Source organism: Podarcis pityusensis (genome assembly GCF_964106645.2).
Source record: "Podarcis pityusensis genome assembly, chromosome: Z".
NCBI classification, from domain to species: Eukaryota; Metazoa; Chordata; class Lepidosauria; order Squamata; family Lacertidae; genus Podarcis; species Podarcis pityusensis.
Genome location: NC_138044.1, coordinates 22,831,708 through 22,854,526, shown reverse-complemented (window position 1 = coordinate 22,854,526; position 22,819 = coordinate 22,831,708). Strand labels below are relative to the sequence as shown.

The 22,819-nt window shown below is 44.8% G+C and overlaps 2 protein-coding genes across 2 annotated transcripts in view; both read right to left on the bottom strand.

Annotated features, from left to right (window-relative positions):
• The window catches only part of LOC308467995 (tigger transposable element-derived protein 1-like), a 147,924-nt gene that overhangs the window by 104,474 nt on the left and 20,631 nt on the right, over nucleotides 1–22,819 (bottom strand). The gene's annotated exons all lie outside the window — the stretch shown is intronic.
• On the bottom strand, nucleotides 4,718–21,365 carry LOC308468040 (ras-like protein family member 11A-like). The gene is made up of 4 exons (XM_080989979.1): nucleotides 20,932–21,365; nucleotides 15,672–15,728; nucleotides 10,809–10,891; nucleotides 4,718–7,933 (listed from the first exon to the last, which is right to left on the bottom strand). Exons 1-4 carry the CDS (start codon nucleotides 21,074–21,076, stop codon nucleotides 7,466–7,468), a joined length of 753 nt encoding a protein of 250 aa, XP_080846105.1. The 5' UTR covers nucleotides 21,077–21,365; the 3' UTR covers nucleotides 4,718–7,465.

Here is a 22,819-nt window from a genome sequence, read left to right as displayed (position 1 = left end):
AATGGAAGACGGAGTTTACTCAGTGAGGCTGATTGTTTCCCCAGCAATCTGTTGATGAGTGGCTGTTCCCCTTTCTCCCTTGAGTTTAGGCTTGAATCCTCAAAAATTGGGGCTTTCCTCCTGCCTAAAAAAGCTCAAGAACTTTGACCTGAACCCCCAAAAAGAGGGTAAATCACGGCCAGTTTTTAATTCTGTGAGTAGATCACAGTCTCTTGGGAGTTGGCCACCCCTACTTTAGGGCCTCTAATCCCGGAAGAGCCCCAGAAATTATTTAAGTCCACATTACTTAATTTTTTTGCTGTGAAAAGTGCATCATGCATGCATATAACATTTCCCTGATTTCCCCCAATTTTCATTCCTCCCCCATAGAATAGTTAGAAGGGACCACAAAGATCATCTAGTCCAAGCTCCACATTTTACCCATGTGGGGGTTGAACCTATGATCCTGAGATTAAGAGCCTCACACTCTACCAAATGAGCTCTAACTTTAAAACTGTAAGGCATAGGAAATTTTTATTCACACACCAGTGACTTTGACGTGTGAAATAATCCAGTACAGTAATTTTAAATCAAAATCTGAGATGTAGTAGCTATTAAAAAATTTTGGGGTGATGATCTGTCATGGAACAAACCCACTGAAGAAGTTAACCGTGGTTACCCAGACCTTGTTTCTGGTTGTGTAGGGGCCCCATAACAGTTCAAGCTTCAGGGCCTCAGAAATGTAGATCTGCCATTGATAGTAGGATTTGGGTTTTGTGTCCCAGGGCTGGCCCTACCATTAGGAGAATGAGACAAGCTCCTCAAGTGATAGATGATCTCTCTCTCTCTCGGTCCTTTCTAAAGCCACACACTCAAGGGGAGTCACTTCCTGGAAACTCACATTTTGTAGGTACAACAAAATACTCTAGTCTTTTGGGGTTTATTCATGAGAGCTAGCATAAGACTAGAGCAGGCATCCCCAAGCTCAGCCCTCCAGATGTTTTGAGACTACAATTCCCATCATCCCTAACTAACAGGACCAGTGGACAGGGATGATGGGAATTGTAATCCCAAAACATCTGGAGGGCCGAGTTTGGGGATGCCTGCTCTAGTCTTATACTAGCTCTCATGAATAAACCCCATGGAACATGGTGGAGTTTATTTACTTCTGAATAGGTTTGTGTTAGTAACCACCAGTGTTTTGGAAAGTTCATTTTAAAAAATGAACAAATAGGTCTGTTCAAGTTTATCAAATGCACTCTTTAGTTCATACCATTTTCTGCCGTCTCATACACAGCTGTTAAATGCACACAAGTGCTACTGCCAACCCTATCATGTAAAGAACTAAAGAGTAAAAGGAGAGAAAACATACATTTGGGCATTTTTAAAAAAAAAGTATTTAAAATGAGCATCTGTAATTGTTATGGTTAGAACTTTGGGCAGGGGCCTGGAAGATTAGGTTTCGAATCCCCATTCAGCCCTGAGGCTAGCGGGGTGCCTTGGGTAGCTTTTTGAGAAGGCAATACATAGCATATAACACAGTTGTACTTTCTCCTTGTTTGTGTCATAATAGAAAACACTTTATTATTAAAATCACTCCATTTTCTAAACTAAAAAGCAACAAGTCTTTTTAATAGGAGAGGCTCTGCTGCAAGCAAAGTACCAGCTACAATGGCAATTCTCTCCACACATATCTGCTAGTTGATTGCATACACATAAGGAGATGTCCTTGGACCCTGGCTTACCTGATAGCACATGGAATTTAACTTGACTAAGGCTATTGGCAGTGTTCAGATTGTTTTGCAATGCTAACTGAAATGGTGTCGGAGCATGGCATTTCTGAGTTTGAAGGGTTGTAAGAGGCCTGTTTAGAATAGGTGAACTCTAATAACACCAGAAAATCTTTTTAGCCATGCCTAACTCCCAGCCTCAGCCTTAAAGGCTCATAAGTCATTCTCTCAGACAGCTTGAGATGTCTGCTAAGTACATGATGGAAATTTAAGTCCTCCTTCTACCTACACAGGGCAATTCCTTCCCTTTCCTCCCAAAGCAATCCTTCTGAGGTCTGGAAGGCCTGCTGATGCCATGGAGTGCAGAACTGAGGAGGGGGCAAGATAGTCTCCCCCACCCCCAAATAATTAGGAAAGCCCCATCAGCACTAACAACACACCTGCCCTCTGTTGCTGCTGCCAACCACAGAACTCCTGTTTCCCTCCCCACTCCTGCTAGTAAAGGGGCTTTCAACGAATATAGCACCCACACTGCTGTACAGCTTTCCCCGCCCCAAACAAAGGCCTTTGGGGCCAGTAATATATACCCCCATTTCCACCCTGATTGCACATTTGGACAATAAACACAAAGCTAGCCCAAGACATTTTGCTGCCTGAGGCCGACTGGGTCAGTATGATTGTCTCTTTTCCTCTCCATCCCTAATCCATATACAGAGACTCACGGGACTGACAATGTGATTTTGGTTCGACACTGGTGACTAGTTAGCATCCTTGACTACACCTGAGGGCAGGTGTCTAATGTAGGGGGTGGCGGGATTGCCTCCTCACTCCTGCGCCTCCTACTCACCCTGCAAAACCTTCCCAAATGGGCTGCTGGTGTGCCTGCAGTTCTTCTTTTCTCCCAGCAGGTGACGATGATGATAAAATTATGATTACCAGGGTAGCCACCCTGTTTGCATGCTGCAGCAGAGCATGCAAGCCATAGGAGAAATGGCCACCACAAATAAGCCTCTGCCCGCGAAGAGCATCCATTTGAAGGCAGACTGAGGAAACTATTTGAGGGTAGGGGGGAATAGAGGAAAACGTGCCCTGCGGCAAAGATGAGGGTCGGTGTTGTATGTCCATAGCTGTCAACCTTCCCTGGGGGGGGGGGGAATTCCCTTATTCCAGCACTATTTCCCGCTGCTTCCTGCTTCTATCCCGGATTGTTAGATATCCCGTAGACTGTCCCCAGGACAGGAGAGGCTGCTGATCCTTTATTTTCGAGGCTGCTAATCCCTTATTTTCAAATCTGAAAGTTGACAGCTATGTGTATGTCTGTCCCTCCCTCTGCTGCTTCCCATGAAACGTCTGACCCAGCCATGGAGTTGCCCTACAACAGCCAACTCACTGTTCCCTCACTCCCATCTCCCATCCATAGGCTGGCAGCCATGCTGCCCCCAGTGTCCCTGGGCACCTGGGCCAGGGTGACAGGGAGGCCTCCCCCACAGCACCTCTTTTTCACCTTCCTACTCCTCACAGTGATCCCTTCATGCTGTGGCCTGGCTTCCCCTCCCCTCTCTCTTCCTGCTTTCTTCTACCAGCACCACGGGCTTCCTGCCTTCTGCTAGAGCAGCCAGAGGGAGGAGAAAGAAGGGATGTCTTGGTGTCCTTTGGGTAGGCCTTGACGTTGCCCACAGCAGCCTCTGCCCATGGGGAGAAGCAAGGCCATGTCAGGATTGGGGGTGGGTGGTGTGAGAGGGGAGGAGGAAGATGAGAAGGGTCATTGGTTCAGGAATTGGTTTGTGCCAGGCCTCAGCACCAGGAGTTAGTATTTGGGGGCTCCGGAAAAAGGTGCCAGAACCGTGCTCCAGTGTGCCCTGAATGTGCCTCATGACTGGCTGGCCCTGTTCACACTGGTATTTTGTTGCTGCTCCTTCAAAGGCTGGTAGACTGGTCACAGAAAGAATGCTACTGCCTGCTGCTTTAGCCAGCTGATTACATACGTGAGGTAACAGCAATGCAAGCTGGGAAAAGAGCCAGCACAGCGTGTAGATTTTGCATGCATCCGATTGGCAGATTGAAGCGCATGCATCTGATTGGGTGGGGAGGCTTCTCATAGTGCTGTATCTTTGTATACTGCTTAGACTACTGTAGATAAGTGGCAAATAAACGGTATAAATAAAATGAAATAGTGCCATGGAGTCGTCATTTCTGAGGGACCCCTGACTGACTAGAGTTCATTACCAGGGAAATAAAGTCAAATCAAAGGTTCAGTGGCATCTTTTGTCCTCCCTCAGTCACTCCTATAAGAATTTGTCTCTAAACATTTTTTCACCCCTGGAGACAGGGTTGGGACCTATATAGCATTGGAATTGGCTGCGCTATCCAGAGATGATCGATCAGCACAGGAGATGGACAAAGGTAGGGCCAGAGCAGTAGAGCATTCAGAGATGTGGTGGGCAGCCTCCTCTGTGGCCAGATACTTATTTTTGTGGAGGCCTCACAGAAGTCTTTTATATTGTGAAATCATTTTTCATGGCGCACTTCTGAGGTGTAAGACTGGGCGATATCTGGTTTTCAACATCACAATATATCACCAGCTAAACACTGCAATATATCACAACGTGTCTGAAAAGGATGGAGCTGGTTTCCAACTTTGTGATATAGCAGCAGCTAAACATTGCGATATACTGACATATCACAATGTCTGAAATAAGGATGGAGCTATGTAGAAGCCTTGGCTGGCTTCATGGTTTCCCCCACATTGTGTTTTTTTTTTGCATAGCACACACACACACACACACAGAGGGAGAGAGAGAGAGAGAGAGAGAGAGAGAGGGAGAGAGAGAGAGAGAGAGAGAGAGAGAGAGAGAGAGAGAGAGAGATCACGATTCACAATGTATTGCCAGGTCAAAAATTATGAAGCCAATACTGTGATATGGACTTGAAACCAGTTTTGGATGATATATTGCTATATCACCCAGTCCTAATGAGGAGATGGGATGACTGAGAGACTTGCAAAGATGAGAGATATAAAACATAAGCTTTATTGGGCATGTGCCAAAATAGCGCCAAGACCATGAGTCCAGTTGAGGGGATGAAGCAACTTTAAACTTTTTTTCTGTCCTTTTCCCGGGAGAATAATCTGTGAGTCTTGTTGACGCAGGCTCCATGCAGTAAGTGTGTTTAGGATAAAATTCCCGGTCTCTACAAACTTAACTGAATTAGGGGCCCAAGCACTGAGCAAGGAGCAGCTGGATTTGAGGAAACAGAAGAACAAGATTCAAACACATAATGTCCAGTTTGACCCAGTTATATTGTATCAAAAAAATACCTTCCACTGAAAGCAAACTAGCTTCTTCATAAACACCCTAATGTTAGGAGTGGGCAGTGAGATTGCCAGGTTTGCTGATGATACTAAATTGTTCAGGGTCGTTAAACCAAAAAGAGATTGCAAAGAGCTTCAGAAGGATCTCTCTAAACTGGTGACTGGGCTGCAAAATGGCAAGTGAAATTCAATATAAACAAGTGTAAAGTGATGCATGTTGAGGCAAACCCCCCCCCCCCAAAAAAACCCTTCATTTCACATATATACATCCATGGCATGTTGGTGGTAACAAACCAGGAACAAGCCTTTGGGGTTGTAGTGGGCTGGTGAGATAACATGAGTACTGAACAAAGCTGGCTTCCCAAAATTCTTCACCTTTTGAGGTGGCAAATAGGGTAAGTGGGATATCTCTCTAAATATTATTAGAAGTGAGGTGGAAAATTCCCCAACAGTTTCAGAGGCACTGGGGGATAAGACCTCATCATTAGCAGTGGCACGATTGAGGACTCTTTTTTATAAGTGTTTTGGTTTTGCTGCTGCTAACACAAGTAGCAACAACAGAACTCCTGTGTTGGCAATCTGGGGCCCATTTTTGTATCCTACAAATGGCAGGAATGACAGAGAATGTTAAGCAAATTAGCCCTCTTTCTCTGGGAGAGGGAGAAAGCTGAGCACAGCTCTTCATTTTATTCTAAATTCACCCCAGCTGAAAATTTCAGCCCAGCTCTGCATGGCAAAACAAGAGTGATGAGTCCAGTATGGATTAGCCTCCCTCAATTTTGTGCCCTCTAGATATAGTCCTATCAGCCAAGGCCACCATGCTGGCTGGGATTGATGGGAGTTGTAACCAAAAACTAGAGGGCACCAGGTTGGAGAAGGCTGAATTAGGCCAGCAAACTGGGTTGTGTATACTTGCAGCCTGATCACCATCACTGTGAAAATCAAACATATAGTTCCATCCATTTAATAAACCTTTTGTAGCTACTTCAGGTAGATGGTGGGATGGTGGTGATATGGCAATTGCAGTTGGGACAAGGCAAATGTTCCTTTAAATTGGCATTAAAAAGGTAAAGGTACCCCTGCCCGTACGGGCCAGTCTTGACAGACTCTAGGGTTGTGCGCTCATCTCACTCTATAGGCCGGGAGCCAGCGCTGTCCGCAGACACTTCCGGGTCACGTGGCCAGTGTGACAAGCTGCATCTGGCGAGCCAGCACAGCACACGGAACGCCGTTTACCTTCCCGCTGGTTAGCAGTCCCTATTTATCTACTTACACCCGGGGGTGCTTTCGAACTGCTAGGTTGGCAGGCTCTGGGACTGAACGACGGGAGCGCACCCCGCCACGGGGATTCGAACCGCCAACCATGCGATCGGCAAGTCCTAGGCGCTGAGGTTTTACCCACAGCGCCACCCGCGTCCCAGCGCCGCCCGCATCCCAGCGTACGCAAAATGCCCAGAATCTTATACAGAACTAAGCACGCATTGTCTTAACTATTTTATAGTGGCGTTATGCACTTAAGCACCATTAACTATGAGTTGGAATAGGCCTATTGGGCACTGCCAAGTTCTGGTTCATCATATTCATAGGTAGGCAACCTAAGGCCCGGGGGCCAGATTTGGCTCATTCGCCTTCTAAATCCGGCCCGCGGACAGTCCGGGAATCAGCGCGTTTTTACATGAGTAGAATGTGTCCTTTTATTGAAAATGCATCTTTGGGTTATTTGTGGGGCATACGAATCTGTTCATTCCCCCCCCCCCAAAATAGTCCGCCCCCCCACAAGGTCTGAGGGACAGTGGACCGGCCCCCTGCTGAAAAAGTTTGCTGACCCCTGATCATATGCTAAGCGAGTCATTCAGTCCAATCTTCAGTACTGTCCTAGATAAAATGAGAGCTATTTTTCTCAAATGTGCCAGTGCAGTAGGGGTGAGATGAAGTTTTGGTACTTTTCTCTTCTAAGGTAAGCTCTTAAAAACCTAGTTGTGCAGGTTTTCAGTATGGTGAAGGGTGTGTGTTGGCTGGTGCCACTGCAGTCAACAACCACCCCTCCCATCTCTGCATCAGTTTTGCAACTCTGCTTAATACGTGGGCAGGTGTTATTTGATTGAATAAACATGCATGTGGCACTGAAAAATGAGGGAGTAAAGATAGACTGCCTGCCTGAAACATGGGGGAAGAGCAAGGATGATTGGCTGGTACGGCCACATGTCATGTCAGTTAGGAAGCTAAGCTCACTGCATGGATGAAGAACCTGTCTTTAAGATGCCATTAGTCTCGGTGACAATTTTGACACAAAAGGCACAGCTCTGAAAGCTTGCCATCACCTTGTCATGAAGGGATTCTTTCGTACAAAAAATGCTGGCAAAAGAATGCCATAAATAGATATAAATATCCCATTGTCTTATCTCTCCTCTTAAGGCCCAGGCCAGGCTTGCTACTCTGAGATACATCAGAGTGTCGTGGCCGTTCTCCCCTTGGAAGACAAGGCCTGCTTCAGCCGCCTTTTCAGATCCTGCATGTTGGGGGACTTGGGCCGAACAAGATGGAGCCCTCTGCGTTTCTCGCCATTGCAGCTCCCAATCATCCTGCTCATCTCTTGGCAAAGCTGCTTAAAGGCATCGTGAACCTCCTCAAAGTTCTCCCGCGCAGACAACTCGTAGTTAGTGCAGCCCAGCTCGTTTGCCAGCTGGAGGCCTTCTTTCACAGACACCTGCCTGGCTCGCAGCAGGTCTCCTTTATTGGCCATGATCAGCAGAGGGATGTTGGCACTGGGGTGGATCTTCCGGATATGCTGGTGCAAGGGGCGGATGGTGCGGTAGCTGTTATGGTCCGTGATGGAATAGACAAGCACAAAACCATCTGCCCAGTAGATGGACCGGTTTATTTGTTCCTGGCAGCAGATAGTGTCACTCTCGTCCTGTCAACAAAACCAAGAAGAAAAAAGAAGATTCTGGTTGGGAAGGAACAATGGTGCCAGGGAGAATCAGAAGCTCAAACTAAACCAGCCTCCCCGATAACCGTCCATCTGCGACAAGAGAAGTAGTCTGGTAATGAACTGGCAACCAGTGTAGTTTCTTTGTCCCAGTAGTAAATTATTCTTAGGGCCCAGTATCATCACCCATAATGATTTGGAGGAGGAGTCTTCCCCTTTGGGGATTTCTGACCTGCTGGACTCAATGCCTTCTTTCATATACAGTGGCACTTCAGGTTACATACGCTTCAGGTTACAGACTCCACTAACCCAGAAATATTACCTCGGGTTAAGAACTTTGCTTCAGGATGAGAACAGAAATTGTGCTCCAGTGGCGCGGCAGCAGCAGGAGGCCCCATTAGCTAAAGTGGTGCTTCAGGTTAAGAACAGTTTCAGGCTAAGTACGGACCTCCGGAATGAATTAAGTACTTAACCTGAGGTACCACTGTACTGACTCCCCCCTACCCCCCAGTATATTGTCCCCTGTCCACCCTACAGAGAAGGATGTGAGCTGTGGCAATCTGTTATATTTGACTGGCAAATGATCCTCATTAGGAGATCATTTTTCAAACAAACATACACCTGTGAATATATATACATATATATTTTCAAAAGATTAGCAGAAAAGAGCAAAATGATGTCCACAGGCAACTGGAAATTTCCCTTTTGTTATATCTGATAGCAGCCCAGAATGAAATTGGTGCAATAATCGAAATGGAATGTGGCCTAATGAAAGATAAAGGACAGCGGGGGTTTTCTATTTTTTGCTTTAAAGGAAATGTCTTCTTAATCATTTATTTCAACCAGAGACACAAATAGTTACTGACCATGCAGTTTTCAGACAGCATTTCATCAGCCAACAACCTACATTATCTCTTTCCTTTTGGCTTTCTCTTTCAAAGAATAATGAATTAGGCAAAACCGATGCCCTGTCTGAAGTATTCTCTGGAACTTCTCGAAATTATGAAAGCACAACTACCACTGCTCTGCTTATGACACCCTCATCCATGCCAATAAAAGCTCTATTAATCTGGGTACAAAGAAGAACAAAATTACTTAGCATTTGGGCTGGAGACAAACTCCAACTTTTCCAAATATATATTTTTTAAATTGTGTGATGGAACTGTTCTTAAGAATCCCTCTCCCCTGTCATGTCTGCACTCAAAATGGCCCAGTTATCTGGTTGCATGTAATATTACATAACCAATATCCTACTTTAAAAGCTTTGGCCCCTTTAAAAGCTCATTTTTAAGAGAGTTGAAAGTAGTATGATCGGGAGGTGCTGTTTCTAGCTGATAAAGATGAAAAGTCCTGAGGCTTAAATTTGCCCAGAAGTCCGTAATCCTTGGCTCTCAATTTTCGTTACCAAGAAAAATGCACTCTGTGGATCCTCAGAGGCACTTTCCCATCATACTAATCCCAGTGATTTTGTAGTTATTATCCCTGCTACTGAAAACTGGCCCTGCTTCTGAGCCATCTGTGATAAACCCTGGATCAAATTAAGTCCTAGATCAAATTAAGACTTTCTAGCCTTACCCAATATGGCACCCTCCAGATGTTTCTGACTCCAACTCCCATCAGTCTCAACCACCATGGCTGATGACTAAGATGATGGGAGTTTTGTTCAACCATGTCTGAAGGGTACTAGGCTGGGGAGGTTGGTGCATCACCCCACACAGACACACCTCTGATCAAATAGGTTGCGAAGGCTTTTGAAATGTGAACAAAAATCATTGTGTGTTGAGTGTCTACAAGAGCAGTAGCAATGCTTCTTTCTTTCCACCTTCAGAAGTACTGTATCCAACCCAAGTCTGATCTTTCTACAGCCAGCTGGTGACAGAAGGTTGTCTCCTGTTCCTCAGTTACCAGCCACAATTCTGTTGCCTCTCTATATCAGGGATGGGGGACCCTGTGCCTCTCCAGATGTTGTTGGACTACAATTCCCATCATTCCTGAGCATCGGTCATGCTAGGGCTGATGGAAGTTGCAGTTCAACAACATGTGGAGGACAATAGTTTTCCCATCCTTGCTCTAGGCCAGGAGTGCAGAAACTTTGGTCTCCCAAATGTTGCTGAACTAGTGAACTACAATTCTATTCAGCCTCAACAAGCATAGTCAGTGGTTGGGGATTATGGGAGCTGTAATTAAGCAACATATGGAGGGCCAACAGTTTTCCACACCTGCTCTAGGCAATGTGGATTACTCTAGTTTGTCTAATTACACACTATAACTCCTAGACCTAGTTAGCTTTCTAGTATATTTTGTTTATTTCCTTAAGGCACCATTGTACCTCCCCTCCTTGTCCTTTTGCCCTTCATAACTCCTTAAAATTGCCTGTGGGGGTTATTGTGTGTGTTGTGACTTAAAGGGAACCTCATCCCCCCATGCCTAGGCCATTTGGCTTCACATCACGTGTGTGTATCAGAGAGACTCAAAAGAGAAAAGCATGCTACGTTGGGCTCATTGCGAGACAGAGGAAAGCTGGATGCTCTCTTCACCTTCCCTCTGAGATATTTGTCTTGCACCCTCCAATGTCACTTCTTCCCAAATGAAACATAAGGGAAGGGTGGTGGCCGTCTACTTGAGCTCCCACCCTTGGCAAAGCTGCTGTACCCTGACTGGTAGTCATGGCAGAATAATGGAAATTTAAAACAGGGGCACCAAGCCAACCAATGTTGCTGAACTCCAGCACTCTGACCATTAGCTGTGATGGCTGGGGTTGATGGGAGGAGGAGTTCAACAACATCTGAATAGCATCACATTGGCTACTTCTACATTAAGACTTATTTTTAAACATCTCAACATTAAAAAGCCATTTTACCTCCAGTGAAACGAAGGGTGTATCCTGAACTTGCAAAGTGAGCTGCTCTCCATCGATGGTGAATTTCCTGGAATACAGTGCACCTGGCAAAAAAGAGAGATGACAACCGGATGGATACATGGAATATTTCCCATCAGAGCCTGCACAACCCAACTGGAAACTAAGCAAAAACCTGGGGCAGCCATGCTCCAAGAGTGTCTCCTTATGCTATGCAAATGCTTATTGGCAGAGAGAGCTGGTGCCTGCATTTTTGGACATGGTACAGAGGGGGAATTTAGAAGTTCATAAGCTGGGCTAAATTCTTTTTGCACTAAAAGATCTGAGAGTGAGCCCCAAGTTGTTCAGAGCACATGCATGGATATAAATAGGGAAGAAGGATTGCAAAGACAGGTCTGGTAAGGGAAGGGGTTGGGACAGTCAACCACTGCGTCAGGGGACATAAAAACCTATGCTTGATCATTGGGTTGCAAGGTGGCAGTGTGAAACCTGTCACCACACGCAGAATTCAGCTTTTGGCATATATTGGGAAGTGTCAGGGGGAAAAATTACTTCCCCATATTTAATTCCCCCCCCCCCCCATTCTGAGTGTGGTGATGGATGCAAAATGCAGATTTGCTAAAGGATAGGCTGCAAGGCAGCCTTGTCTTCACTATCACTACAACAAGCTGACATGTTTGTAAGTATGCATCCTGGAACACCCCCACCCCCACCCACCCACCTACCCCCACGCAGGGGGTAGCTAACCTGGAGCCCTCCAGGTGTGGTTGGACTACAACTCCCATTATCCCTGACCACTGGCCATTGTGACTGAGACTGATAGGAGTTGGGCCCAGCCAACAGCTGGAGGGCTGCAGGTTTCCCACCCCAATACATATTTGTAGTGCCCCAATGCCATTGCTTTCAGCAGCAGCCTGAGCAGGTGTAACATTTCCTACTGTGGAGACAGGCTGCTGTTAAAGGCACAGAAGTACCACCAGTTAAAAATCTGGAACAGTTATGCTTTAGGAAGTACATTTTCGGATTCACTTGAGATGAAAACTTCAGTCACAAAATGTCTATCTCCATCTCCAAGTATGCTTCCACTCTGATCTGATATTTTTTCTGGCGCACTTGGTAAAAGGTTGCAGCTCATGTTTTCACCAGGTAGTCATTTAGCACTTACCAAAGCACTGGGGAAGCTTAGCCCAGTGAGAATAACTTCTATGGACCTTTGCCAACCTGGTGCCCTCCAGAGGTTTGGTACAGTTGTGCAGAGAGTTGCAATCCAAAATGTCTGGAGGGGCACCAGGCTGGATAAGGCTGTAGGATTTGGTTCATGGAAGGAGGTGTTTCTCTTCTGTGGAAGACGTTTGTTTCGAGCTCATCAAGGCATTTTACAGTGAGATAAATTCCCCATGGCCAAGTTTCCAACATCTGGATTTGATATTAAAAGAACATTGTTTGTGCAAATAAATCTAAGCATGTGTGTACAGTACTTCTACTAATCTAGGTAAAAGACCCAGTATAGTGTAGTGCAGGAATGGTCAGGTTGGTGAGAAGGGGTCCTGGCATGCACCCAGCCTCACAGCAGCACAGCTGTTACCTCCTCCCAAGAGAGGAAGGAGCAACGAGGTGTGTAGGTTAGCACAGCATGGGCGCATCAAGTGGGAGCACCAAACTGGTTCCACCGATGCAGCCAAAGAGTGGCAATGTCCCTGCTGCCCCACACCTCTCCTCGTAACTGGCAGTGACCCCAATTCCAGGCCAGGTGCGTGGTGGCTCTGCTTCTAACTGATTGGTCCTGGTGGTGTAGTGGTTAACAGTGTTTGGATTATGTTTCCAGAGAACTGGGTTCAAATCCTTCCTCACCCATAAACAGCATTGCAAGTATCTCTAACCTTACCTCATGCAGCTAGTTGTAAGAGAGGTATGGAGAACCTGGGGTCCTCCAGATGTTGCTGCACTGTAGCTTCCACCATCCCTGGTCATCAGCAAGATAGCTAGGGCTGATGGGAGTCCATCAACATCTGGAGAACCACAGATGTCCCCTATACCTGTTGTAAATGAGAAGAACCATGTGCAGGATCTTGAGCAACTTGGTTGAAGGGCTGGGGGATAAATTAATTTAATAATAATAATAATATTTTGGCTGTGGCTCCGGTCTGGTGGAACGCTCTGTCACAAGAGACTAGGGCCCTGCGGGACTTGACATCTTTCTGCAGGGTCTGCAAGACAGAGCTGTTCCACCAGGCCTTTGGTCAGGGCACAGCCTGACTCCCTCCTTTGGCAATCTTCACAGAACTCTAGCCCAATGGTTGCCATCAATTTGATTTGAATTAATTTTATAATTAAATGATTTTAGAATGTTGTACTATTTTATTGTTGTTAGCCGCCCTGAGCCCGGCTTCGGCTGGGGAGGGCGGGATATAATAATAATAGAATGAATAAATTATTTTCTGGTAGTGATGGTAGTGTTGACTCTGATATTGGTGGTGGTACATAGCCATCATGATCGCTCATCTTTTCAGTGGGAGGAAGCATTCAGTCACACAGATTTGTACTTGCAGATTGAAATGGTACACTCCAGGCACTGTTTTACTGCATCACCAGACCAGAGCCTCCCCCTGAACTGGTTTTAAGTAAGAAAGCAGGCAGATGGGTTTGGAGAAATCAAGCCCTGGAGGTGGTGATGCAGTGTCCCATTTGCTCTAATGTGGCAGCGCTTCTGGGATCCCCGTGGCTGCGGCACTTGCCCCACCATGCTGAGTGCTGGCACCAGACCTGACTGGAAGAGTGAATACACAGGCAGGAGAAATGTACCTGGCTTGGAGCTGACACCATTTTATAAGTAGCTTATGAAACAAAGTCCAGACAGCATATTATTCCACTTCCATAACACATCAAAAGGAGATGTCTGGGTACTTCCAGACACTAATCATATTTGGCCCTACCCTCCAGCAATGGGAGAAGAAGTATTTCTCTATGGCCTCAGTTATATATGACCACCTGTTTCCGATCTATAACATATTTGCTTCTGCTTGAAGGATTGCTGAAGGGATGGTTGCTTAATGGAAAAAGCATGCAGCTCCCAGCAATGCTTCTCTAGCAGCCAAATCTTGGAAACATAGAGATTTGAAGCACAAATCCTGTGCATGGTTACACAGAAACAGAAAGAAGCACCAACAAATCAAGTACATGAGCAAAAGATCAGCCCGTTGACAGCCTTAAGAGCAAAGGTGAGGAATGAAAAGCCCAGCAGTGCATTTTAATCAGATGAAAGGGACAGAGCTAGAGGGGCGAAGTTTCCAGTTTCTCATTAATCAGTCAGGAGGGAGAATTGACATTTGATCACTCCAAGAGTCTTGTGGGACCTAAACAACAAAAGGCTGCAAACCTACGTAGGTTGATTTAGAACCCACCCACTGCATTTTGCGTGAGGGAATATGTGGTGTCCAGGAAAGCTGTCATAGGACCTCAGCCAAAGTGTCTTGTGGCACCTTAAAGGTAAGCAGCTTTCATGGACTAGGGAACCACCTCATCAGATCCATAAAGAGTTAATCCTCAGTTGGGAGATGGCTGTCAATCTCTTGGATACCACAAGTCTCCTTTTGCTGCAACAGACTTCAGCTGTGGAATTTGCCATGTCCAGTAAAGTTACTTAAAACTTTTGATTTTGTCATGGGCCCTCCTTCCTTCAGCCTGAAGCAGCCAATTATTTTTACTGGATTCTGTGCAGTTTTTGCCGGCTCCTGTTTAGTCTTTGTTTCCTTGCTGGGTCATCACTGGCCTTTGTCCCCTGCCTCTGCTGAGCTGCCTTGGCTCATGGGCATAACTAAACCCAGGGGGTTTCTGTGATCAGTAAAGTTTTATCAAACCTTGATTAATTCTCACTTTTACTAAGTCATAACACATTTAAGGGGATCTAGTGTTGCCCCCCATCTCATAACATATCAAATGCTTTTTTAAAAATCTGGGGCGGGGAACAGTTGGCAGAGTCACCTTGATGTTATTAAATGTACAAGGATAGGCTAAGCTGCCATTTTGCTGGTCAACTGACAAACCCACTTACATCTATTTCAGTCTTGCCCTTTTTGAACAGCGCTAAAAACAGAAATAAAGTCTGTATTTCAGGTTGGTGCTTTTTTAAACACAGTGTTCATTTCCACTGCTTGTTGGAAATGGAGAGCTGGATAATGCTTGGCCCTCTGTCCGTCGATGGAAGCAATGATCTTTTGATCCTTTTTCTTTATAGGAAATGTGTCAGCCAGACTCATTCCTCTGATCCTATTCTATTAAAGTGAATAGAGTATTAGCTTAAGAAAAGGAGTGGGGCTGTAAATAATTGGGCTTTGATTTATTGTTTTCATAGCCAGGGGCAGTTCACTGAAAATATGCACATTTTAGACAGCGTTTTAGCATTTTCTTTTGCCTGTGATCCATAGCACTAAAAGAAAAGAAGACTAGCTCTGGAACAGTCTTCCCCAACCTGGTGCAAAAATCCCATCATCGTTGACTATTGCCATGCTGGCTGAAATTGATGGAAGCTGTAGCTTGCAGGATCTCAAGGGTACCAAGTTGGGGAAGGCTGGTTTAGAAACATAAGAACATGAACCCAGCAATTAGCCTATTCAATCCATCGAGTGAGGGACCGAAGGAGCCAGGTATTCAAACTCGGAGCAGCCCCAAATCCTTTGGCTGGGTGACCTATGCAAACAACAACAACAACTAAGCCACATGGCAAATTAAAATCTTTATTTTCCAACCATAAGAGGAATAGCAATACGACCTGTATATTTTGACCACATGACCCTTCGTTCTGTCCCCAGGACAGTTAGACACAAATACATTAGTTTTAATGATGTAGCGTTAGAAGGTTAGACGTACCGGTATTGGCCTCATAGTCTCCAATAAATCTCTTGGTGAGGAAGCGTACAATTAGGGCTGCAAAACAAGGAAAAAAATGCCACTTTTTAGTCAGAGTTAGAAAATGTCAGAAACTGCAGCCACAGGCTCAGAGTGGTAATTAAACACCTGCTTTCATTCCATGTGCTACACACATTTCATTGGCAATAGTGCTAGATGGGAACATGTTTAGCAACGAAAGACCATTGTTCCAGACATGTGCAATGCAATCAAGAACCACTCCTCAGTATGCACCAAAGTTTTGTGTGACCACAACAGGCATCACATTTGTATTTATTTATTTATTAAGATTACTGCAATGTGTTATACTAGGGTTGCCTCTGAAGCTAGAGCAAAATTCAGCAGCCAGATTGCTCACCTGGGCAAGATGGTTTGAAAATATTAAACTGATCCTAATCCGATTGCACCGGCTACCAATTAATTTCTGGGCACAATTCAAAGTACTGGTTTTGACCTATAAAGCCTTAAATGGCTCAGTACCTCAAGGACTGCCTGCAAACATCATCATCATCATCATCATCATCATCAGTGCTTTTCCCCCCTAGGGGTACGCAAGGGTACGCATACCCCTAAACATTTTGTGAATCTTTGTACTTTTGTCCATTTACTGTATTTATTTTTCCCAATTTGAACTATAAAATGGTGGTTTTCTTGAGTCAAATTGAGAGTACCCCTAAACATTTTTTTTAAAGAAAAAGGTAATAATAATAATAATAATAATAATAATAATAATAATAGTAATAATATATTTATACCCCGCCCATCTGGCTGGGTTTCCCCAGCCACTCTGGGCGGCTCACACAGGAATATTAAACAGAACAAAACTTCAAACATTAACAGCTTCCCTAAACAGGGCTGCCTTCAGATGTCGTCTAAAAGTCAGAAAGTTGTTTATTTTCTTGACATCTGGTGGGAGGGCGTTCCACAGGGCGCGCACCACCACCAAGAAGGCCCTCTGAGTCTCTTCTTCATGTGCCACCTTCACAAGAGATCTGGAGAATGGCAACATGAAAATTGGCCTTTTCTGTAGTGGCTCCCCATTTGTAGAAGGCTCTCCCCAGGGAGGTTCAGCTGTGGTTTCAATACACACTTTTAGGTGCCAGGCAAAAAAGCATTCCTCTTCATCCAGGCCTTTGGCTGATTGACATCCAATGCTGTGGTGGTGGTAGGATTATTGGGTTGTTTTTTGGTTTTTATTACTTTATATTGTGTTTTTTATATTGTGATTTTATGTTGTGAACTGCTCTGAGATCTACTAGTATAGGGCAGTATACAAATTTAATAAATACTACTACTAATAAATAAGTTAATATTCTCATTCTCAAAGTGTCTGCCCCAAAACAAAACTGCATTGGGTCTCCCAGGGCCATTTCATGCATTACACAGCAGCAAACCTTGGTTTCCCAACAGGTTTGCAATCAAATGGGAATACTACTCAGACACACCTATGTGTGTTTTTGAGTAACATTTGCATTTGCGAATGTCTTGGTCATGTTCAGGGAAGAGATGTAGTTCTGCTTTCCATGCAAAAGGTTCAAACTCTAGCATCTCCAGGTAGGAAAGACGCCTGCCTGAAACCTTAGAGGCAATTTAGACAGTACTGAGCTACATAAGCCAATATTCTGACCTAGTATAAGAAAAGCTTCCTTTGTTGGGAAGGCCATAGTTTAACGGTAGAGCACATGTTTTGCATGCAAAAGGTCCCAGAAAGAGCATGCAGGCAACTCTCTGTTTGTGTAGAGGGTGACTTCCAGGTCATTAAGCGCATCAGCGGTTGCATATAAGCCTGCCCTGCCCTGCCCCTGAAGCCCAAAGCGGCCCACGTGTTGGCAGCCATGCATCAATCGAACGTACACAAAATGGTCACTGCCTATATTCAGGAACTGCTGTGAGAGGCCCCTGTGACTTTCTGAAACCTTGGAGAATCACTGCCAGCCAGTGTAGGTGATATTGAGCTTGATGGTCTCACTCAGGATAACAATTATGCTTTCAAGGGTAACCCCTAAAAATGCTTAATGTGTGAAGTGGCCTTCAAAAATATTTGACATGACTCTTTAAAAATCACAGTATTTGTCTCTGGTTTTCTTAACACTCGCTGCAAACACATTTTCTAAGATGCTGCCAATATCACGAGAGCTAGAAACTTGAAAAGTAATACCCCAAACTCTTCAGGGTTCCATATATTGTCACAGAAAAATGATGATGACTCTTAGGCCATCATCTCCTGCCCCCATTAGTACAATTTCCATGTAGCACACGTAATAAATTATTTGTGGCTAACAATTTGGCTTGGCCTGGTGACTGCATTACAGGTATGCAGCAGATTAAGCCATTCACAACTGAGGGGAATTGTTCGTGAAGTATTAGTCCCTCTTTCTGATTCCCCCCTCTCCCCCGTGAAGTTCTTCTAGAGAGACAGCCTAAGTCCCTAAGTGTATTTACAGAGCATAGCATGGAAATGGATATATTAACCCAGACGAAAAGTCACATAATTAATCTACAAAGGAAACAGCAATCACAGTGTGAACTTTCAGATTTAAGCTTAACTGTATTCAAAACAGAGCACATTCTTACAAAACTAACCCATATGCATTGTAATACAAACCCACTCATAAGTTCAACGGGAGTTACTCTCATAGACATGTAAACAGGCTGGCAGCCAAGGACATCATTCTGCTAGCTGCTTTTAAGGCTATATGTCTGCTATAAAACTCCCATCTATTTGTTTTCACATTCACATTTATCGTCTTTTTCATGGCTTTCTCACGTCCCTGCATTTGGGAGTCTGGGACACTAAGTTTTCCACCACTGTCTCCCTTATATTAAGTGGAATTCCCATAGCGCCTTTCAACCCAACTTATTATTATGAGGAAATGAACCATGTGACATGCACACACACTTCACAACTATTGCTTACTGCAGGACGGAAAAGCAACAGAAGATACCCACCGTTTTTATGCAACCTTTTTATGCAGTGAGCTAGCTAAAGGTGGAACTACTCAATGCTGCCACTCAAACACAGCACTCCCTAACACTGTCTTTTGTTTTGTACACCAACTCCATATCAGCCAGAACTGGAAAACAAACCTCAAGAAGGAACCAGGCTGGTGAAGGCGGAATTTTGCAAACAACAGGCATGCTCCGTAGGGTGAATGGGAGTTGCAGCCCAAAACTTCTGAAGGGCACCAAGTTGGCAATGTCACGGTCAATGTAGGTTTGGGAGCTCACCTTTGCTAGGGTAAAGTATAATTCCATCTTCAGTGGTTTTCAGGCAGAAGATGAGGCCCAATGACTTGTGCAGCAACAACCTAGGGTGTCTCCCTGAATTGTCTGCAATGAGTAAGGGTCCTGTGGCAGACCTGAAGAGCACCCCTCCACCACATGGGAGAATCCGTGGATATGAAATATTATTGTAATATGACTGCTATACCATAAGGACATAAGAGCCCTGCAGAATTGCTCCAGCCATAATAATTTTTGTTTGCTCTTTTCATGCCTCCCCTACTGTCTTCCCAGGCAACCCACTCTCTGAAAAGTGTTTCATGCATCTCCTGTTGGATTTGAGAGCAGATTCCCAATAGCTCCTTGTCTTCCACCAACAGAACGTCATTCCCCAATGCCCGGCTCATGACCCTCTGGAGGGTGTCCATCCTGCACTCTCTTTCCTGTTTTGCGGGGCAGGGTCCAAAGCACAGTTTAATAACTGAGGCACTTGGCACCCAGTTCTGCTTTCAGATAGCCAATCAGATAGCATTCCAAATTCATGGGAGCAGCGGGGTGGAGTGGGGGGGCTTTTCCTGCTTTCACTCCTCTGTACAGAAATCCCAGCGTATTGCGGAGCATTTCAGGGACTATTCAAGGGTGGGTGGCTTATTGGTGGTAGGTAGGGATGGTCAGGTAAGTCCATTTCAGATTTTCTCATTTTTCCCGTTCTTACAGTTCCACACCATGTTCTGGTTTTAAGTCACATTTGTTTGTTTGTTTGTTGCTTTTTAATGTGAATCTCTCCTAATAGACACACTTGTATCTGTCCATTACACATTTCCCCAATAAATTTCCCTTAATAAATTTTTGTATGATTTTTTTTTACTAATATATGCATTTTTATGCATGCTTTACCCAACTATATGCATTTTTGTACCCACTGCTTGGATGGAGAACCGCACTGTAAAATTTAGAGAAGAGCAAATTTTGAAGGGTGGCTGTGTTTAAGGTCTCTTGTTCCAGAAAGTGCAAATTATATAGGTTCACCCTTAAATGTGAAGTGAATCTAATTTCTGCCCATCCCCAGTGGTGGGTAAGTGCCTTTACTTGTGGAGCAAAAGATCGCTAGTTCTCACTCTGAGCAAGGGGGCCATATATTCAACTAGGAATGCATTGCAACAGTAGAGCACATGCTAGAGGGTCCCAGGTTCAAGTCCTGGCATCTCCTCTTTAAAGCAGGTGATGGAGAAAACCTTCCACCAGGTGACACCCTTGAGAGCTGCTGACTGTACTGGGCTAGATGGGCAACTAGTCTGACCCGGCATAAGACAGCTTCCTCTCCCTCTTCCATACATTCATTTCATGCAAAACACTGGAGGAGCCAGACCAGCTGCATCTCACTTGGGGCTGGTATCACAAGTCAGCACAGTTGGGCACCTACACTCTGCAGGAAGGGGGCCCACTAACACTGCTACAGTGAAGGAATGGTGTCATGAAGAAGAGGGGCCCCTGGAAGATGTCTTGCCCAAGGACCCTCCCAGTGGACCCTAGGCTCACGATGTGAACTGACAGAGTAATCTAGAACACCCCAAACTCCATGCTGCAGGGAAAGCCTGGCAGCAGTAGCCCAGCCCTCTTTCAAGAAAGTTTCTCTACCATGATGGATCCTCTCATTGATGAAACCTTGATAAGCTTCCGGTGAAACCCCGTGCAACATAATACAAAATTTGCTAGTGTAGACCAATGCCAACAAACCTTGACCTCCCCCCTCCTCAATTCATCTGCTTGAAAATCTCCAGGCATTATATTTCATAGCGGCATGGGGGTGGGGGTGGGAATCAGATCTGGTTAACCTTTACATTTTGCAAGATAAACATGGGCTCGGATCATTATTTCCATCAAATATTAACATAAAATCAGATGGCAGATGTGGAGAGAGGAGAGGGAGGGAGGGAGGGAGGGGGGGGGGGAGAAAGAAAAGACCAGGCTGCCTCCACAGCAACTTCTGAAGACTTACCCGTTTTGCCAACGCCACTGCCACCCAACACAACGAGCTTGATGACTTTGCTGGCTGCGCAGTCCTGGACAGGATGTTCAGGGATGGGAAGTAATAGGAAATTTGTGGAGTAATGTGACATAGTATTCCTAGGTAGGAAGGGCATGCCAGTGGAGGAGACCTGATGAGCTCTGCTGATGGGGTAGGAAGAGAACGGAGCAAAAAGCACAATTCCCCCTTGCCTCTCTCTTCTCTTGTGCCACCCTGACAATGGAATCTCCCGGCAGTTTCATTGAAGCAGCATTTTGGAGGAAGAAAAATAGAGCAGCCGCCAGTCCCCTCTCCCCGCAAAAGATTGTGCTCCGACAGGCAGAGGGGAACGTTTTGATCATCCCCAGTGAAAACTGACTCCTGCATTCCTCAGCCAATCAGAAGTCAAAACATGACATTCCATTACTTGGGACATAAAGTCCGGGCCTCACAGTAAACTGCACTCATTTTCTGCCATTTTCACTCATTCTTTTTCTTCGCTGACCATTTTACTCGTTGAAACTTGGAACTAAGCAGGAGGAGATTATATCAGAAATAACATTTTGGGTGGGGTGGGGATAGGGAGAAGAAAATAAAATTCGCTTTGATGTCTTGCCACTGGGTTTTGAGGGGCTTCGTTTTGTGCTGCAGAAACTTCTGTTAAATAAGCAAAACCACACACACTGAGGGAGGGAGCTCTGGAACAATGCTTCCAAGTTGGATGGAGGCACCCACTGAGGCTACAAATTTTAATGGGTTCATCAGCACGATTAGTAATGGGAAATAGATATTGGCCATGAATGGACTCTGAGGTAGGTCTGGTCCCCTTAAGGGTCTGTAGGTAGCAAGGGATGGGTGAATTTGTAATTTTAAATTTATTTTTCCCAATCTTGAGTTCAGTTTTGCACATTTACATATCATTTTGCAATTTAAAAAATAAATACAAAACCCCCTCATGAAAATTCACCAGCTTTTTAGTACAATTTTCTCCAAAAAGATATACAATTTCATATGCAGTTTTGTCGCAGCGCGATTGCTGACAGGAGTGAGACCTTGTCAGTATGTAACAGCTGTGTTCAGAGACCTGTGATGCTTGCCAATCTGCCACCAGGCCAAGTTCAAGGTGTTACTATTAGTAGAGAAAAAGTGTAACAACTTGGGACTAGTTTACTATGAGATCGCCTTACCCCATATGTGCCCACTTGACTGCTTCAGTCTGCAGAATTGGCACTACTACAGGTGCCACATAATACCTGCACAGCATTTTAAAAACTCAATTTTTTACTGTGGCAGCAACGGCACTTTGTGACTCCCTGCTTATGGATAGCAGGCAGGCAGGCACTGTTATTATATTCTTTTCCATGCCTGCTGAAGTCGTTCTTATTTAGACAAGCCTGTACAGATGGTTAGAAGGTTTGTATAATTTATTTTAGTCTGTTCTATTGTGGTGTATGTTTTAAGTTATGGTTGTAAACAATTTTTTAGCAATGATTTTATTATTTTCTCTGTTTTGTAAACCAGGCTGGCACTGCAAATAAATCAATAAATAATATACACATTTTTGCAAAGCTATTTTGTCTAACATGCTACATTTTTTGTATGTTATTTTGAACGATGCATGTATTTCTATATATTCTCTGACCTAATACATGTGTTGTTCTACACATTACTGGGCTGGAGCATTGCATTTCAAAATACAGTGTGCGTTGTTGAAGGACAGATGCACATGGGTTTGTATTTTGTTTCAGCAAGTGTGAATTAGACAGGTTCAGTTTAAATGTGAACTGAGATTCTCTCCTGTGCTTAGCTGTATCGAGTGTTAGTCATACCCAGAGTCAAGCCACTGAAATTAATGAACACAACTGACTTAATTTTCTTA

Bases quoted from the DNA above. Each gene is read 5' to 3' on its own strand.
- LOC308468040 (XM_080989979.1), bottom strand. From the start codon at position 21,076: ATGCCCTTCCTACCTAGGAATACTATGTCACATTACTCCACAAATTTC. The intron at 10,892-15,671 runs GTACGTCTAACC...CTTTTTTGCCAG, and splicing joins AGACTATGAGGCCAATACCG to GTGCACTGTATTCCAGGAAA. The intron at 7,934-10,808 runs GTAAAATGGCTT...TTTTGTTGACAG, and splicing joins CACCCTTCGTTTCACTGGAG to GACGAGAGTGACACTATCTG.